The sequence below is a fragment of the Pseudochaenichthys georgianus genome, chromosome 19 (assembly GCF_902827115.2).
Source record: "Pseudochaenichthys georgianus chromosome 19, fPseGeo1.2, whole genome shotgun sequence".
NCBI classification, from domain to species: domain Eukaryota; kingdom Metazoa; phylum Chordata; class Actinopteri; order Perciformes; family Channichthyidae; genus Pseudochaenichthys; species Pseudochaenichthys georgianus.
The window spans coordinates 16849452-16867825 of NC_047521.1; the positions used below are offsets into that span (position 1 = coordinate 16849452).

Sequence of the window (18374 nt, forward strand, 5' to 3'; positions counted from 1 at the left end):
GTATGCAGTAAGCACTTTGTAGTAAATCATGTTCAGAATAACCTCTTTTAATACTTTTTTTTAAATGGGGACATCCAACAATTTCATGGTCTGAGTTTCCACTTTTGTGGGTGCACCATCAATTATAGAAAAGGATATATTACACATTAAAATCAGATTGAATGGTCTAACATACCACACATTCCACCTACAAAGCTCATTATTACCCTCATCTAATCTACTCCAATATAACTATTTTTCTTTGCATGAGGACATTTTTCAGATGATGCATTTCTCAGTCTCTTTCTGGGATACACAGTCTTCTCTGCAGCAAATGCAGAGTTGTACGAGTGGATTTTGTGCTGTTCGCTCAGAAAAATACAACATTCGCTACTCTGTTATGAGGACGTCTAAAAATATATATTGTCTTCCTCAATTTTGACATCAAATTCAGTGTAAGACAATTTGGATATATGTGCCAGAATGTATGTATGTGTGTATGTATATGTATATGTATATGTATATATATATATATATATATATATATATATGCGCAATAATCAGCAGCAATAATGCAAGTGCATGCTACTTGCTCTACACCTCTACCTTTTGCATTTCAAAGGAAATATTTGCATGAGTTACTTTGTTCGCTTTCAGCTATCATGTAATACTCGGTGTGCTGATTGAGGTTTTAATTATACATTTATTCTGTCCTCATTATTTATAAGAGTAAGAACGCTGCAGAGTGAGTCTATTTATCAAAGCTGTTTCAATTGTGCACCACATTTTACACTTGTGCACTAAGGTTTAAAACTGAGTACTGATGTAGAGGGTTGTCAACGAACGTGTTTAGTGCTCGTCTTCCTCGTCTGCTGTAGTCTGCAGTTCCCTGTTGGTAGTCACACAAATGGGCTGAGCTGCTTTTTGCTACTGGGCAGACAGGTTCCTCCACTGCTCAGGCTAGAGAGGGCCTTCCCAAGGAGAACTGTAGCTCGTTACAGGCTATGCTTTGAAATAATGTACATCGTCAGCAGCCCGATCTCCCCAGACGCCTTGAGTCCCAGAGGGCGAGAGAACTAGATCATCGAAATCAAAACAATGTTAATGAGTGAGAGCTGCATCATTTAACCCCAGCAGGTGAAATCCAAATGTTAGATGCTACCTGTACCTGGAGCCACCGAAAGACCACCTGGCTGCAACGTTTTCTCTGTGATGTGATTGCAATGCACATGAATAGGTGTTTTTTTTTAATAGTATGTTTACATAACCATAGCTTCAGGGCTTGACATACGAGGTCTTTGGTTTACAGCATGTTGAAGAACAATAACCTGATTGCAGTAAATTGCAAGGGTGTGTATCGTGGCTGACGTGTTCGCTTGGCTGTGCTGCAAAATAATACTGGAGTTCAAATGTCTTTTTATATAGAAAACAAGAGCTAGGTTATGTTGTTAAAGGAAATATAAAGTCTTTGATAGATAATGCTCGTTGAGAAGTCAGAGGGTAACCAAATGCGTGACATGAGTTTGACACGTTAAAGTTGTAAAAGCACATTAATAGTCGCTGACCTCTGGGCACCCAGGTAGTTCACATGGTGAAGCAGGCACCCCGTGAACTAAGGCGGAGACCTTTCAAATGCTTCCCGGGAACATTATCCACTCTTTCTTCCTTTCTCTCTTTCTAATAAAGGCAAAGGGCCTTAGAGAAAAATCATTACAGTAAATCATTAGTTTGCACGCTTCACTTGGTCATATTTTCTGCAGATGAACATTAACAAGTTTAGATAACTTTTCTTAAATGTTGAAAAAAATACAGATTTTTAAATAGTCAGCGCCCACGAGATAAAGGGGCACTATATAAGAACATGTTACTTATTACATGTGTAAAAAGTGTATTTCTTTAGGTTTTTAAACCCAAAACATTTTAACATACTGTAGAGTCTCAGACCCGAGTCAAAACATGCATTTATTTTCATGCAAAACGCACCGTAATTTAGTTTTTTTTAATAATTCATTATCACACGGAGTTCTAAATGTGATTTTTATGAGTCAGCAGCACTCACTGTTTGTGCTCAAGTTTTCAGCCTTGCAAGATTTTCTTTTGCTATATATAATCATTAACTGTGACTTCAGAAAAGAGATCAACCTAAATAAGATCCTTGAGTGGCCAGGGTCAGACCACAGCGAGGTCCACATGACTTCCACACGGGCAGAAAAGTGAGTGAGTGAGCTATGACACAGTGAACCTTGCCCATTGAGACAGTCTCTGCTCAAACAGAGTCATGGGAAACTTAAGCTAGAGCGAGAACAAAGAGAGCTTGATCCATGGGATGCCACGGTTCCTGAGGCACATCAGTCTTCTTCTTTCAGTCCTTTGCTGGGAAAAAGAGGGGTGAGCCATGTTAGCTGGGCTCCTTCCAGTCTTAATCAAACTCATAGTCTCCTTTTTAGCTAGTGGGAACTTGCCAGCCAGGGATTGATGTAGAGTACTGGGACGTGGGTAAATAGAAGCGTTTGTCATGCTAGCACTCCCGAGTCGAGCACTAGACTTTACATCGGGGGCTGGAGTTGCTGGTTTAACTAAACTATAAGCTCTTCATCCCACAGCCAAGTTACATCTCAGTAAATGTGCATTGCTGTTTGATCAAAGCTTGAACAGTATGTTAAATATCTCGAGCATCTTATAAATCCAGTTTGCTTTTTTTCTGACTAAGTGTTAACAGTTGGGAGAAGTGTTGAAATGACTCAACAAGGGACACACAGACAGACTACACATTTGAAAATCCTTTTAATTGTTTAATTCAGTCAAACATTCTCGTTTATAGGACACACTTTACTTGGAGCCCTTGTAATTTGTGATGGATTGTAATGTTTGCTTACATACAGATTTAAACCATTAACCACCATGTGTATGTCGTTAAACATTTGTAGCCCGACCAATATTGGATTTTTGAGTCGGATATCGATATCAGAGACTTTACTATAAACATCTGATAACGATACTTCTGTCAGTTTTCTATTTTACAGTTCGTTTTTTACAATAACAGTTAACATAAACATTTTCGTATTGGGGTTTCGTTAAAAATGTTTAAGAAATATGACAATGATATTGTACTGAGTGCAATCGGAATTATCTAAAGTATTCTCCTCCATAATACTCAGTGTTGTACTGAGACGTCCTCTCCGTACAGTTAATTATGAATCACTGTAGGCTATAAAAGAAGGGGCTTTCACAGGGGGGGGACTGTGTGATGTTGTCAGAGGAGATAAAAGGAGAGGCTCTAAGGCTGCAGCCTCTTTGGGGCCCGGGCTAGTCAGTATTCAAGCTCCCTGCCCAACTGATAATTAGCCACACTCTGCTGTCAGCCCCCGGGCCCGTCATCCCAAGTTGGGGAAAGTCCCACCTTATTATGTCTCCAGCCGGCCTTTTTTCAGGAAAGGCCCCTAAATGTAACCCAAGCTCCACGGCCTTGATGTACCATACAATGCTGGAGATAGTAATCTGACTATAATGCAGACATGGTCGAGTACACTCACAAGTGACTTTAACGTTTGGTTCTCCTCGCAGGGTCCACTTACAGCATCCTGTCCACCATGCCGTCGGACTCGGAAAGCAGCAGCTCTCTCAGCAGCTTGGGTGAGTGAGTGTGGTGCTTGTGCCGGGGTTCGGCTGGAGAAATGGCAAGAATAAAAGCATGACCTTCCTGGAAAGAAAGAAACAAGTAGGCTCTATGGTTTCTCAGAAAATATTTGTCAAGTAATAGTCTTTGGTTGCTGCCTGTTTAGACTCTGAGCGCATGCAAGTGATTACACAGATGTGAGAAGGATTTAGAAAACCTCTACCCCCTAAACACACACACGTGCACAAACACACTCACAGGCCTGTTTCACTCTCTGAAGGAAAGAGGATTTGACTGTTCAATGCCACCAGAAGGGAAACGGAGCTCTTATCTTCTATCATTTGGGGGATTTGTTCTGCATTATATTCACATACTGAGTACAACAATGAGGTGGATACATATTAAACTGATTTTGGCTGCAAACATGTGATACATGTTATGGAAGTAATACAGTGAGATTAATATGGTTTCTTGTAAGGACGTGCAGACGATTGTTTAAATAGCTGCGGTAAAAAGCTCTTCCTTGTGATTGGTTACTATTTAGACCAAGTTAGTTCAGTCTGAGACTATTGAGCCATTAAACTAGTCTTTCTTCCTCGTTTAGTTTTCAGTTAAAAGACTAGAAAGGGAAAGCAGACTAGAGTTTTTTTTGACATCAGTTGTACACTTTTCATCCAGCCTCTATTTGTACTCGTATGTTGAGGTTAAGTCCTCGTTTACAATAAAGCAAAGTTGGCTTTTAAAAGAATTGGATGGAGCTGCACTAATGCCCCCGTGGTTTGAGCTTTGTAAACGGCCCATGCCTCCAGTGACATGCTGACGCCCGCAGGTACTCCCGGTCCAGCCTCCTCCCCTCCGCCCGCTCACATGGACAGCCACCAGGTGAACGAGAAGATGGAGACGGTTCTGTTCCAGCTCAGACATGTGACCCGCGAGAGGGACGAACTGCGTAAACGTCTGGCGCTCTCTTCACCTGGAACCACCTTCGATGACTGCAGGTACTGTTCTGATCTCGTGCACTTTACTGCCTGTTTTACAAAACAAACATTTACAGAAAGCGCGTTGATCATGCGTAGGCACTCCATGAATAGAGGCATTTTGCTTTGTGCTTTTTAAAACGTCAACAAAAACAAGTAAAGTTGAACAAAATGCTCAATTCTGTCAAACAAGGGGTGATCATACTTTTAATGCGACCTCTCTTCCCTTGTGTTTTCACGAGCACAAGGTTTTGAAGTTGTTTATCTCACTCGCGCTTCTCTCATGCGACGTTTTAAATCTAGATTTTAATGCATCACAATGTTGTCCCCTTTTCCCGTCTTGGTGAGACAGACCAAACTCAAAAGCAGGTCATGACTACGAGCGGCTGAAGCTGCAGTGCATGAAAGCCATGGCGGACCTGCAGTCCCTGCAGAACCAGCACAGCACCACCCTGAAGAGGTGCGAGGAGGCTGTGAAGAAAGCCGACTTCTACCAGTGAGTGGAACGCTCTGCGACACGGCCTTTGTTTGTAAATGTTTTAACAGCCGGAGCCTTTGTGCTGTATGCATGTGCGCTCAGCCTGCAGGCTTTAGCTGGTATTCATTTCTTCCTCGGACACATTCACAGCAGATTGCATAGAACAGATTTGACTTTTGCGAGAGTAATAGGGATGAAGCCTTTATACCACTCCAAAAGCTGATAAGTTAAGCCTTGAAAAATCCTTGCAGTCATCAATCTAATTTCATCTTTATGATTTGTTTTAGAAAAAGACTGTTTCTATTGTCTTCTTAGCAGCATAAATCTTGAGTCGTCTTTTTGGACCAAAGGTTGAGAGCAGAGCCTAAATGACTTCTCTATAAATACTGCCCTCCTTGAAGAGTTTATGCCGAAGCATGCTCTGTAATCATCATCTGAACCCTGTGTGAGTGGCACGGCATCTGTGCCATGAGGATAATACTGCGGACACAGCATTTGTTGTCCCATGAAATAAGCTGTGAAGGGGAGACTGGTCCATTTGTATGATTTAACGGTGCCATCCTGTCCCCAAAGTGTAGGGAGCCGACATCTGGCCCCATATGCAAACAGCCAGATGAAGGATTATTGCCATCTTTAAGCCTCTCCTTCTGGACCCTGTTTGCACACCAGAGACAGTCTTTATTTATTACTGTCCCGTATGCCTCTGCACTTCTCCTTTCACACGAAAACACATCCTCTGTGAATTGGAAATCACATGAATGCCCAACCAGTGCATTGTACTAAGATCAATATGTCATTTAACACGAAGACTACCATCATCTCTCAGGACTTTATTGCTTCTGAGCTGAGATTCCTGTTCATATCGGCAACAACTTAATAAGCATATCTGAAGTTGCAAGACCTGAAAAGAAGAGTCTGAGTATGAGTGAATACTTTGAGTAGTTTATCAAGCTACAATGCCGCATATTCCAGCTCCTCTGTGGTTTTATATGAAGCTTTACACTGTTTTATATCATTGTAAATAGTTGGGTTTTGGACTGTAGAAGCAACATGAAGATATAACTTTCGCTTTTCAAATTTAAAGTAAAAATCCATCCAAAACATCCTATGTGAAAGAATCCCTCGTTAAGTATTGGTTCTGTGATTCATAAGGCATTGCTGTATTTCCGCTTGTAACGGTGATTTTAAACCCGGGTGACAGTGCCCACAGTCTAACGGTGCTTGCTGTGGTTCCTCCTCAGCACGCTGCACAGCCGTCTGGCCAGCGAGCATGCTCAGCTGAAAGATGAGCTGGAGGCGATGAGACAGGACAACATCCAGCTGGTGAGGGAGCACAACCACGTGAAGCAGGCCTGCGAGGAGCTGAGGAGGCTGCACGACGACGGCCAGAGGGAGGTGGCAGAAATGAGGATGCTGCACCAGCAGGTACAACGGGGACTGGCAATCTACATGTATGCTTACACGGCTAATGAGAATAAAGAAATCTGCAAACTTTCTACGCATCCTGTAGTACGCACACACTCTCTGACTGCCCTTCAGATTCAATCATTAACATCCTGACAGAAATCTATTCTCTCTTGGTGACCATTACTCCAAAGACCACAACATCACTCAGAGAAATGGGGTCAAACGAGCTCTACCTCTCACGTCTGCATCGATCGAAACATTCTATCAAATTAGACGAATGACTTGACCCGCATCTCTTGCTATTTCACCGCCGGACGTATTGTCTGACAGCAGTCAGAAGGTTGGATCATTACATGTTTGAAATACCTTCCATAACCATGGGGAATGTCTTGCATGGCTTTTTGATAACCAGGATACATGTCTCATTGTCCTCAGAGCCCATGTCATCGTTACGGAAACTCATGTTCAACGCCAGTCAAATTAGCTTGGTGATGTCAGTCCAATGACAACCTTTTATTGTTTAGTTGTTAGATGCCAGTGACATACGGCACACTCTATTGTCTCATTTGTAAAACATGCCCTTTGTATTGTACGCCATAGTAAAATATAAATATAGAAAAAACACATTGACACAGCATTATGGCATGGTCCTGGCAGAGGCCTGTGCTCTCCGAGTGCCATTTTTATATTTGTATTCAGAGCACCAAGACGTTGCAGAGAGTTGCATGCAGTATTACCGTACTTTTCTGAAGCAGCAGTGAAAGGTTGCATTTCTGTTTGATGTCCTTAAAAGTCAAGCTTCACAGAATCTCTCTTTCTAAGTCTTGCTCTGGTCCACTACCTCAACACACAGTCATGGGCTGAAGCGTTGCTTTAGTTCAAGTTTATTCAGTATTAAGTTCATTTTTCTGGACGTTATTAACATATATTATGGTTTCATTATTTATATAGTAGTTAACCTTTTTAACTCAGTAAGGCATCTGCATTATGTAATTTCCAGGTGATGAGAGAGGGGTCATCTGATGTCCTCAGCAAGCTTTACGACACTACTGCGACCAAGTTGGAGACCGTGAAGATTGAGTACGAGGCTCTGAGGAAGCGCTACAACGATAACACGGCGGGTCACAACGCAGACCTGAGTCGCCTGGATCAGGCCGAGGAGGAGAACCACCGGCTGCAGAAGCAGCTGGACATGCTGCTGAAGCAGAGAGACGCAGCCATCCACTATCAGCAGCAGTGCTCCTCCTCTATAAGAAGGTAAAGCCGGAAATATAACCGGACACACAAAGCTCGCACAGACTGAGCAGCTGTAAAATGTTTAATGATTAACAGCAAGCGCAGCATACTTTACTTCTAACTTACCCCTTGAATGTTATGCCAAGGTCAACACGGCACACTGCTTAAAATATTCTTAATCCAAGGCTGTTGAAGCTTTGCAGATGGGCACACGCGTTCCCATTTGATGGTTGCCTTTATGATGCTAAGTTGGCAAGCGTGGTCACTTTTTTTGCCTGTTTTTTTTTTATTTGATATGTTTTAGTTTTTGTGGATTAATTAATAAAGACCCAATGCATTCTTTTTGTTCCACAGGTTTGACAACACGCAGCAAGAGCTATCCAAGGCCTCCTCCCAGAACAAGGAGCTGCAGCGGGAGATGGAGCGGCTGCAGTCAGAGGCGACCCGGCTGAAGACGCAGCAGCTCAAGGCGGCCAAAGACGGCGAGAAATACAAAGAGGAGCGGGACTCTGTGATCAACGAGTACCGGCTGATCATGAGCGAGCGGGATCAGGTGATCAAAGAGGTGGACAGGCTTCAGACCGGCCTGGAGATGGCAGAGGCCAAGCTGAAGAACACTTCCTCAGAGAGACGGGTGGCCAGCGAGGAGCTGGAGGCTCTCAGACAGGTAACAGCTGGATCAAGGGCTCCTTTAAGGGTATACTTTAAAAAATAAATATATTTTCTAAAAGTTGGAGGTTATTTTAAATTAGAGACTGGGAGAGCAGTTACTGTTTGGATCATGGATTTGTTGATCTGTAAAAGTAATTAATATAATGTGTGATTCAAACTTAAAATGGTAATGCTGTGTTTGTCAAAATATTGACAAAGAATGACTTATTGCATTATGTGTGTGTCCCAATCCACTGTAGTTAAGCTCTTTACAGCTGCTATCATTTTTAATTTAATAAGCAACACCCAGAGCTTATTTAACCCGTAAAAGCAATAGTGTCAACACTGGTATTAAAAGGACGACACACATTGAAGTTTTTTAAAAAGCGAAAAGGGATGTGCTTCAAGAGGGAAAATAGTCTTTGGTACCCTTCACTTTCCCCCCTATAGGAAGCTTGTAGTGGTAGCACAATTTGTTCAGTGAGATGAGATAAGATTATATTTTATTGATTCCAAAGCGGGAGATTTCAGTGTTACAGCTGCCCAAGAAACAATCCTAAGTAGGAACAGACAAGTCAGAGAGTGAATACCAAAATAAATCATATTTATAAGAAAAACCTTAGAAATCTAAATAAAAGATGAGCACAAAATATAAATGTTTTACTCGTTTGATCTCCATCTTATTCTATTTGTGTGATATGAAGGAGCTGGCCTCAGCGCTGGTGGACAGGGACCGGGCCATCTGTGAGAAGAACGAGCTGCTGGAGAAATACTGCCACGAGGTGAAGGACAAGGCCGAGGCCCAGAAAGAGCTGAGCCAAGCCTGCAAGGACATGGAGACGGTACGAGAGGAGAGGGACGTGGCCCGCAAGGAGAGGACGGAGGCCATCATCCAGAGGGACCAGCTGCTGCGAGAGTATTACCAGGCCAGACAGGTAGCCAGACAGACGGGAGATTTATCATTACAAATGGAGGGATTGATTTATTCCCCCAACAATAATCCCTTCATCCCATCCCGTAAAGTAATAGTAAATGTTTATTTAGGAGCTGGCATGTTTCCACACATTGATTTTCACCCATCACAGTTTGTTTCAAAGGGGTCTGTCAGATGAATGGAAATGAAGGTCCGGAGACTCCTGCATTAGGAAATTAGCAGCAATTACAGTGAAAAGGCTCTCAGACTTTGCAGTGCACAAGAGAACTGCACTGCATCAGAAAGGGATAATTAAGCCAAACAACAGTACAGTAAGGTCTTATGGAATTAATTTAGCTATGGACTTAATTAATGCCCTCACTATGTTTGGCAGTCTCTCTGCTGCACAGTTATTTACAGAGAGAACATGTACTACACATACACCAGCAGACTCCGAGTGAGACTCACACTCATTATACTATATTTGACCTACTTTAAACCACAGTAGCTAATCCAATCTATGACTGTTACACCTCAAGCAATCTTTCTAGTGTGGGAGGCGGGGGGGGGGGTTGCGTTTTAGCTCACATCAGTTTATTTGAGGTGTTTATGGGTAAACATGATGATGAATTTAATCTTTGAAGGCTTACAGCAGATGTTTTGAACACTTCAAAGAAAAATTGCAACATTCACTTTATAAATTATCCACCAGGAGAGTGTGTTTGCATGTATTTGATGTGCCATGAGTTGCTGGCGGATGTTGCAGCAAAAGTTGAGCCAGCTTCCTTTTTTCCCACCAGACAACTCTTGTTTTTTCTTTTTGTACTGGAGCCTGTGCTTAAGAACCCCTGCGGAGCCAGGCCTGTTGTCTCATTTAAATGAATTGGAACGCTGCATTTCCTAGTTCCAAGTGCTAATGTCGGATTGAACACAGCCTCGAGTTTCTCATAAATATAAATATCCTTCTTTTGAGTTGTGTCTAAAGTACCAAAATCACCTTGACATTTGCCTCAATCACCTTGACATTTTTTTACACTCTCCAGAAGGAAGACTCTGCCACTCTGGACATGGAACGATCCAACAAGGAGATCGATATTCTGAGGAAGCAGTACGAGGCCATCTCTCAGGAGCTGAAGGAGGCCGTGCAGGAGGCCGAGGTAGCCAAGTGCCGACGAGACTGGGCATTTCAGGAGAGGGACAAGATAGTGGCAGAGAGGGAGAGCATACGGTGAGGAGTGGGTTCAGAAGCCGTCGGTTTGATTATGTGGAAATATGTCTTGTTTACGTTACATGTTGGCGAAGAGAGGCTTGGATGAAAATGTATTTGTTTACACTTTGTCTGTCGCCGATTTGTGTGAACATTTGTGAATCTGTCATCAGCACACTGTGTGACAACCTGAGGCGCGAGCGGGACCGAGCTGTGAGTGATCTGGCAGACGCTCTGAGGAATCTGGATGACACCAGGAAGCAGAAGAACGACGCTGCGCGGGAACTCAAAGAACTAAAGTGAGTCATGATACCTCCACGCTCCTTTACAACTATTTGACAGACTTATCTCATGTTCCGCCCTATTTTTAGGTTCAAACCTTGAATGTGATTCACTTAGTTTATTTTGTGTCGGAGTCTGTGCTCCTTGCGTTTTGGGGATCCAGAATGATCTCATCCAAGATCTATTGTGCCCCCTGGTGGAGGAAGTGTGTCACTGACTGAGCAAAAGAACTCCTATCGGTGACTGTACTTACTTAAGAGCTACACGTGTTGTGTGTCCTGCAGGGAAAAGATGGAAGATCAGTTGGAAAAGGAAGCGAGGTTTCGTCAGCTGATGGCTCACAGTTCACATGATTCAGCCATCGACACAGACTCGATGGAGTGGGAGACGGAAGTTGTAGAATTTGAAAAGCACAGAGTAAGAGTGTGAATGTTGTTATCATCTTAACATTTATATAAAATAATTTAACTTTCTGTGAACCAAATTGTAATGCTCTCAATCTATGCTTTTTTTCTTTCTTATTCAGGACATGGATTTGAAAGCACTTGGGTTTGATATTGCTGAAGGGGTGAATGATCCTTATTTACCAGGAGATTGTGGCATATTTGTCAGTAAGGTGGATAAAGGAAGTATGGCTGAAGGAAGATTAAGGTAAATGTCTCAACTTGGTAATTAAAGCACATTTTTAAGCGTTAAAATGTTTCTTCGTTTATCGTAATAAAATATTTATTATCCCGTATTGCATTTAGTGTCCTTGTTTTTATTTTGAGGATTTAATAATTCAACCATTGCTCTGGATCTGTCTGTGCAGGGTGAACGATTGGTTGTTGAAAATAAATGACGTGGACCTGACCAATAAAGATAGGAAGCAAGTGATTAAAGTGGTGGTGAGCGGCGAGGGAGTGATTAATATGGTGGTCCGCAGAAGGAAGAGTCTGGGAGGACGGATCATCACTCCAATCCAGATAAACCTGGCAGGAAACAAAGGTAAAATAAACGACTAATTATTAAGTAAACCTCCCCATTTTCATACTGCTGTTGTTTTTGTTTTACTTTTTAGAAAGATGGACACATAACATGTAATATGATTTATTTATTTTTCCTCCGTCTAACCTCTCAGACAGCGGCATAGGTCTGGAAAGTGGAGTGTTTGTTGCCACTTTGGCCCCAAGCAGTCCAGCTGCCAGAGACTGCGCTCTTACTGTCGGGGATAGACTCTCAGCTGTGAGTATGCTGTACAGAAAATATATGAATTATTCATGATGATGATTTGATGGCATTAGACAGGTTTTGAGATGTTGGCTTTTAGTGCCATCTACTGACCACACTCGTGTTTAATGTCTCAATTAATTAACCTACAAAAAAGTCAAACTTTGAAGGGCACACCATGAAATGACCTTCAAAGAATGTAGTCTTGGCAGTTTGGTGACAGGAAATGTATGTTTATTAATATGCGTGTGCTACAAGGCAATTCGGTGTGTATTTCTGTAAATCAAATCTGCACCAAAGTTTTATCTCGTGTCAAATCATGGAGAATACAATTATTTTGCTGTGTATCAAATTTGAATGTTCATCAGCAGCACACTCAATAATGAAACGCATATACTATGTGTGCTTTCATCTCTCATTTTAATTGGAGGAAGACATACTTGGTAAACTGGAGTTGTTCTAACTTTATTTTGTTCATCCACTGCAGATCAATGGCATTGCACTTGATAACAAGTCGCTCTCTGAATGTGAGACTCTGCTGAGAAACTGCCGTGATTTTCTCAGCATCTCCCTCATGAAGGTGAAGCTCTCAGACCCACATACACTTGCACTCACACTTGTTTACAGTATATATGTTTTGCCACTGAAAAAACAAGTATAATGAGATAAGTGTTTATTGACCTCCCCTCCTCCACAGTTCCTCCCACAGAGCTGTTCCGGCCAGAGTTTATTTGAAGGTTTGAGAGACTCAGAAAAGATTTCTCGTCTCCAGTCCTGTGAGATCCACGCCAGGACCTGCAGGAACTCCAAGCACAACTGCTCTAAGCACAACTGCTCCACACAGACAGACATGTGCAGCTGTGACTTGGGCAGCAGAGGGGATGAAGTGTGTAAGGATGCATGTGACTCTCCAGACAGTAGCGATAGCAGCTCTCACTGCCTCCAGAAGCCTTTTCCCAGCAGCTCTGTGCACTCCCGCTCCCTTTCCAGCTCCCACAATCCCTCAGAGCCCCACCCAGACTTCTGCTACAGGAGGCCGGAGCTCCACCATCGCCCCTTCACCTTCACCCCCGTGCCCTCCGACTGCAGCTCTCCTCAGACGGCTGTGGACCGAGTGCAGAGCTCAGCAGGGAAGCCCAGCGGAGGCACGTGGCCTAAAGTCATCGCGGTAGCTTCTATTACTGAATGTGCCCAGCTCTCCATCTACAAAAAAGTCAAACAACGGAAGTCCATCTTCGATGTGCAGGGTTTCAGGAGACCCGAGCCGTCCCCAAAACTGGACTACACGTCTCTTTCTCAGATACCCAAGCACTCCCCGCAGAGCTCGATATCTGAGGCCCCTCCCACCCCGCCAGCCAGGAGCGACTCGTTCAGGTTCAAACATCGCCAGCAGAACAGCTCGGCGTCAGACTCCACCATCACCACTGCCACTCCACCTGAATCCCCAGCCCAAGCTACACGTCCACAGGACGGGGGGGAGGCAGGGAACCAGCTCTACTACACCAACGCTTCTCCAGGAGAGACCGCGAGCGGCGCCAAAAAAACTCCTGACAACGAAGGGAGTCGTCGCCGAGCAGAGGAGCGGCAGAAGAGGAGGTACCGGCCAAAATCGGCGCCTGCACTGCGGCCAAGAGTTACTCCATTACACATCCCTCTTCCCATGCAGGTAGCTAAGACACTGCTCTTACCTGTTCTGATATTATTGTTGATGTGTGTTTTCTACATGTTACAGACTTGTCCCTGCTTGATTGTTTCTTGCAGATGCAGAGTTTCTCTAACGACGAGCACTCTCCAGAGCCAATAGACTTGTTGCGCTTCTCTCCCAGGCGAACTAATCGGTACAGCATGCCCTTTGCACCCCCCAGCTACGGCAGCGTCCCATCATGTAAGTCTCCTGAACAACTTCAATGTTTTGATTTGCTTTTGCACCTAGGAAACTCGTCCTTGCATTTATCTTTTGTTCATGCTAGATAGAAGACGCACATAAACGGGAGAGGTAGGAATGGAAATGTACCGGTTTCTTCTCAATGACATCTGTATCGAGTCAGACATCGTGATCGTGTTCTGTGTGTTCCTCCAGATCCAGCACAACGAGGTTTAGCCCCCTGTCCAGCTGTGACGGCTGTGATAAAGAACCCGGTGTACACTGCTTGGAGCCATGAGATCCAGAACAACAACCCTCCTCCAGCCCCCAGCTCGGGAGTCCACCTACATCCACACACAAGGTGTTAACATCTCCTCGTTGTTCTTTGTTTAAAGAAATAGGCCCTTTTTTCACAGCAAATGTTTCAACTTGTCACAGTCGGAAGATCTCATGATATCCCTACTCTTATTGACATACCACAACTTGTTCTGTTTTCTCTGTTTATTATTATTATTATTATTATTATTATTAATAAATGATATCTTGAGACCAAAAACAGGACACTTGTGGATGTTACTTTGGGATCCGGGAGCTTGTGATTTTTCTGACATTTTATTTGATAGATTTCTTTGAGTGTTTGATACTGAAAGTAATCATTGGTTGCAGTCTTAGGATTTTTTTTCCACAGCGTTTACCCAATCACAGATCTCATGAACAGATGGCATGTATCAAATAACATCTTGCTCCGGGTTGAACGATTGACCCCAGGGGAACTGACCGAGGCCTTTTTCTACACCTTTAGCCCCCAGCATCAGGTTCGCCACAGCCTGGACCTCAGCCACAAGCGCACTGGGGACTCGACCGAAACGAGCGTCAGCCAACCAGCGCACAGCACAAACTCCCTGCCATCCAGCGCCAGACTGAGTATGCATGAAGTCCCACATTTCGGCAAATCATATCTTGTATAATAATGTCTGTGAATGAACTGTCATTTTCGAAACGGAAACAAATGTATGTGGCTTTCAGGGAAACTGTTACAATAGTGTTAGACCTCATTTAGCAACTTATTTGACCACGAGATGGATCACAGTGACTCAGCGAAGGAGATGACGGGGACTGATCGGCCACATCAAAGAGCATCATTGAAGTAATTTATCAGAGCAGTCTGGCGCAACTTTGGAAAAAACAGATCCCCAACATCAATAAGTCATATCCTGGGTGTAACCCTGTAACTGCGTGGCTTGTTAACTAAATAGGCAAGTGGGGTTGTTTTTTCTCCCTGTGGATTTTAGTAAGCTTTTATCAACTGTCCTCTGTTTCTGGTCTTTAGGCTCCTTCAATACTTTCCAGTTCAGGACAGAACGCAGACAAATCCCTCCAACTCGCTATCCCCGCTCCACTGGTTCTGAAAGAGGTACGGTTTAGTCATGAAGCTCCATCATTTAAAAACGAGTGTCACTGGCGTAAACAACAAGTCTGAATTCATACTTTTCTCCTCTGGCACCCCAGGCTCCCTCTCACATTCAGAGTGTAGCAGCCCAACGCCTCCAATGTCCCCTGTCAACCTGGAGACATCGTCTTTCATCAGCAGCCAATCGCAGAGCTCCATCTCCACCCAGCCCAGGATATCAGTCAGCCCCGCTCCAGCTGGTGACAGGCAGAAGGAAGGGTAGGTAGGCCCCTCGTCCGGGTCGTTACGCTGCGATCGTTCAGCGGAACACGACGTGTTTTCCACCATTTGTCTGTACCTCCGTCTGCTTCATTGTGATAAAGTGCTCCATGCTGTGAGGCTCCATCCTCATATCATTAGAACTCCTACTCACCATCTATCATTATGTTCTCATCTCTTTTCCCCTTTGCATCTGTTCATTATAACCTGAAATACTCCTCTCCTTCTTTGGGTGATTATTCTCTCTCCGTTTCCTTCTCAGATTGGCTTCTTCTAACACTCTCTCTGTCAGACTTCCACTGGCAGTTCAGCCCAAGTTCCTCTCTTTAAGAAGCTTGAGGTTTGTCCTGCTTGCAGCACATACAGTATATGCACTACCTGTAAGGCTGTTAAAGCACAGATATCAAGACCTTCTGTGTACACACTGCAGATATCTAATGTTGCGTCAGTGATGCTAGAATTTAATAGCCATAACAAAAAGCTAATGGATCTGTATCCCTTAAGTCCTCGTCTTTTCCCTGCTTATTTATTCAGAATGCTGTTGACTTTTGTATGATTGCATGACAAGAGTTGGATTCTGAAATGCACAAGTCGCACACATATCCTATTGAGTCTTTTTTTAACCTCGATGTTCGCAATGCATCTTTGCTTTAAAGTAAAACACAGTTCAGAGAGCTACATTTCATTGAAAAGTTAAATTACAGCTGCTCCTGTGGACTTGCAGTTTAAATGATATTATCTTCATATCATTTAGAGTTGCTTGTTGCATCCTGCCAGGAATAGTTTCCCAGAGGTGTCAGAACATGACACTTCTATTTTCCCCCCTCAAGGCCGTACTTGGAGGAGCCGCGCAATGTGACTGTTCAGAAGGGAGCAGAACCTCTGGGGATCTCCATAGTGAGTGGAGATAACGGGGGGGTGTTTGTGTCCAAAGTGACAGCAGGCAGCATCGCACATCAAGCTCGCTTGGAGTACGGAGACCAACTCCTTGAGGTAAAGCAGCCACTGCACTACAACTTTATATTTAGCTGTTGTTTTCTGTGTCTGATGAATCTCTGTTTCTTCCAGTTCAATGGAATCAACCTTCGCAATGCCAACGAGCAGCAGGCGAGGCTTGTGATCGGGCAGCAGTGCGACACAGTCACCATCTTGGCTCAGTATAATCCTCACATGTTTCAGCTGGGCAACCACTCTCGTTCAGGGTAAGAAGGCGAGGAGGCAGGAACGCCACAGCAATACATTAGACGGATAACTTATGACTCATACATTTTCGTTCCATATTCATTCAACCATTCTGGTGTGCACAGTGCCAGTTGTGTCAGTATAATGTGAGAACATACATGGAATATTTATGGTACTATTCAAACAGTGAATACATGAACACGTTCCAATGTGTCAACAGCAAACATGATATTATAAAAATGCAAACATTCATATAACACACTGCAGGGCCAAATAAAAAAATCGAATCAAACAAGATCAAGTGAGAAATGCAAGCGCTAAATGGAGAGTAAATATTCAAAACAACATTCTTCACATAATGTATGCAACAGCTTGTGTGTCTTCTCTTTTAAAAGGATAGTTTGAAATGGGGTTTTATGAGATACTTATGCATCAGTCAGTGTAAAACCTGCAGTAAAGTTCTGAGAAACAAACAGGAGGGCAGAGAGACTGCTGTTATTAGTGCATCAGTGAACCATGTTTTAGCCACCTAAAAAATGTAAATATCAGTTTAATTGAACCCTGAATCTAGAGTATTTCAACAAACTAACAGATGTAGGCAGTGGTAGAATTGCAGTGTTTGTCAACAGAGTCTTCAAACTTTGAAGATGGCATAGATAACTTTTCAGTTAGCCATCAGAAAAGGGGGTCTGACAGGGGGGTTTGACTACTGTCTTTTAGATCATCATCTTATATCAGAAACTCAATGAATATCTTCTATTTTATTACCTTTTGCTCAGAGTAAAAAAGACTTTGACTCCTGTTGTCCGTAGTTCTCGTATGGAGTCCATCAGCAACCAGCCGACCCCCCAGGACAGCGGCGCCACCACCCCCGACAATCACTCCATCGTCGACACACTGAGTGAGCAGGACGAAGGCACCATGACGCCGCCGTCCAAACAAACCACTCCCGCCACCAGCCCACAAAGCTCCTTCAGGTAGGACTGGGACATATTTGTGTTGCCACCAAAACTGCTTTTTCTTGTCAAGTGTATTCTGTCCCACATTTGTCATATCCAGTTTGTATTTCACTATTTGTTTTTTTTCCTGTTCAATAAAAATGTCAATGGAGCCATAAATACAGACTTTAAGCTATTGGTATAAATGTTGGTGGTGTTAGAGTGAAAAAAATAATAATTAAAAACTTGACTGACTGAACGTTTTTTCTTCAGGCTTCCTGGTTCCGGTACGTGGCGGGCTGCCGAGCCTCGGCTGGTGAGGCTGAAGAGGATCCAGGTGGAGATGGGAGTTCAGGTCTGTGGAGGAAACCTTTACGGCGTCTTTGTGGAGAGTCTGGATGATGACAGCCCTGCTAAGTGTCCTGATGGCCTGCTGCCTGGAGACTTGATACTCGAGGTACTTGAAATTAAATCACTTTAATTAATTAAGGAAGTCATGTGCACAGTAAAAATGATTCACAGGACAGAACGGGCTTCCAATGACACACCTAGACATTTGAAAACCTCACAGTCCGCGGTCTCACTGAATGAGTACACCCTGTTGTTTGTTTTTTGTTTATTTGCTTGTGCTATTGCCGAGCCAATCACTTTCTTTCCTTCCTTTTCTAAAACACATCAATAACAAAAGAAGACTCCATAATTATATGATGAGGAGAAAGGGGACAATGCAGTACAAGAAACAACACACATGCTAAATATAAATGTT

The 18374-nt window shown here is 43.4% G+C and overlaps 1 protein-coding gene across 4 annotated transcripts in view; it reads left to right on the top strand.

Moving 5' to 3' along the window:
- LOC117464760 (disks large homolog 5-like) overlaps positions 1–18374 on the top strand; it is a 28290-nt gene that overhangs the window by 1606 nt on the left and 8310 nt on the right. For 2 of the 4 annotated variants that reach the window (XM_034107411.2, XM_034107412.2), the window contains exons 2-26: positions 3544–3612; positions 4425–4593; positions 4925–5068; positions 6292–6475; positions 7458–7714; positions 8048–8360; positions 9049–9279; positions 10301–10485; positions 10638–10763; positions 11031–11163; positions 11273–11397; positions 11558–11733; positions 11867–11970; positions 12443–12535; positions 12653–13621; positions 13717–13840; positions 14036–14180; positions 14622–14743; positions 15150–15233; positions 15329–15488; positions 15751–15828; positions 16319–16481; positions 16557–16690; positions 17483–17647; positions 17882–18065. In XM_034107411.2, the coding sequence (XP_033963302.1) occupies positions 3544–3612; positions 4425–4593; positions 4925–5068; positions 6292–6475; positions 7458–7714; positions 8048–8360; positions 9049–9279; positions 10301–10485; positions 10638–10763; positions 11031–11163; positions 11273–11397; positions 11558–11733; positions 11867–11970; positions 12443–12535; positions 12653–13621; positions 13717–13840; positions 14036–14180; positions 14622–14743; positions 15150–15233; positions 15329–15488; positions 15751–15828; positions 16319–16481; positions 16557–16690; positions 17483–17647; positions 17882–18065 (4637 nt within the window). The remainder of the gene's footprint in view (positions 1–3543; positions 3613–4424; positions 4594–4924; positions 5069–6291; positions 6476–7457; positions 7715–8047; positions 8361–9048; positions 9280–10300; positions 10486–10637; positions 10764–11030; positions 11164–11272; positions 11398–11557; positions 11734–11866; positions 11971–12442; positions 12536–12652; positions 13622–13716; positions 13841–14035; positions 14181–14621; positions 14744–15149; positions 15234–15328; positions 15489–15750; positions 15829–16318; positions 16482–16556; positions 16691–17482; positions 17648–17881; positions 18066–18374) is intronic. The other 2 variants (XM_034107413.2, XM_034107414.2) reach the window with 2 other exon arrangements.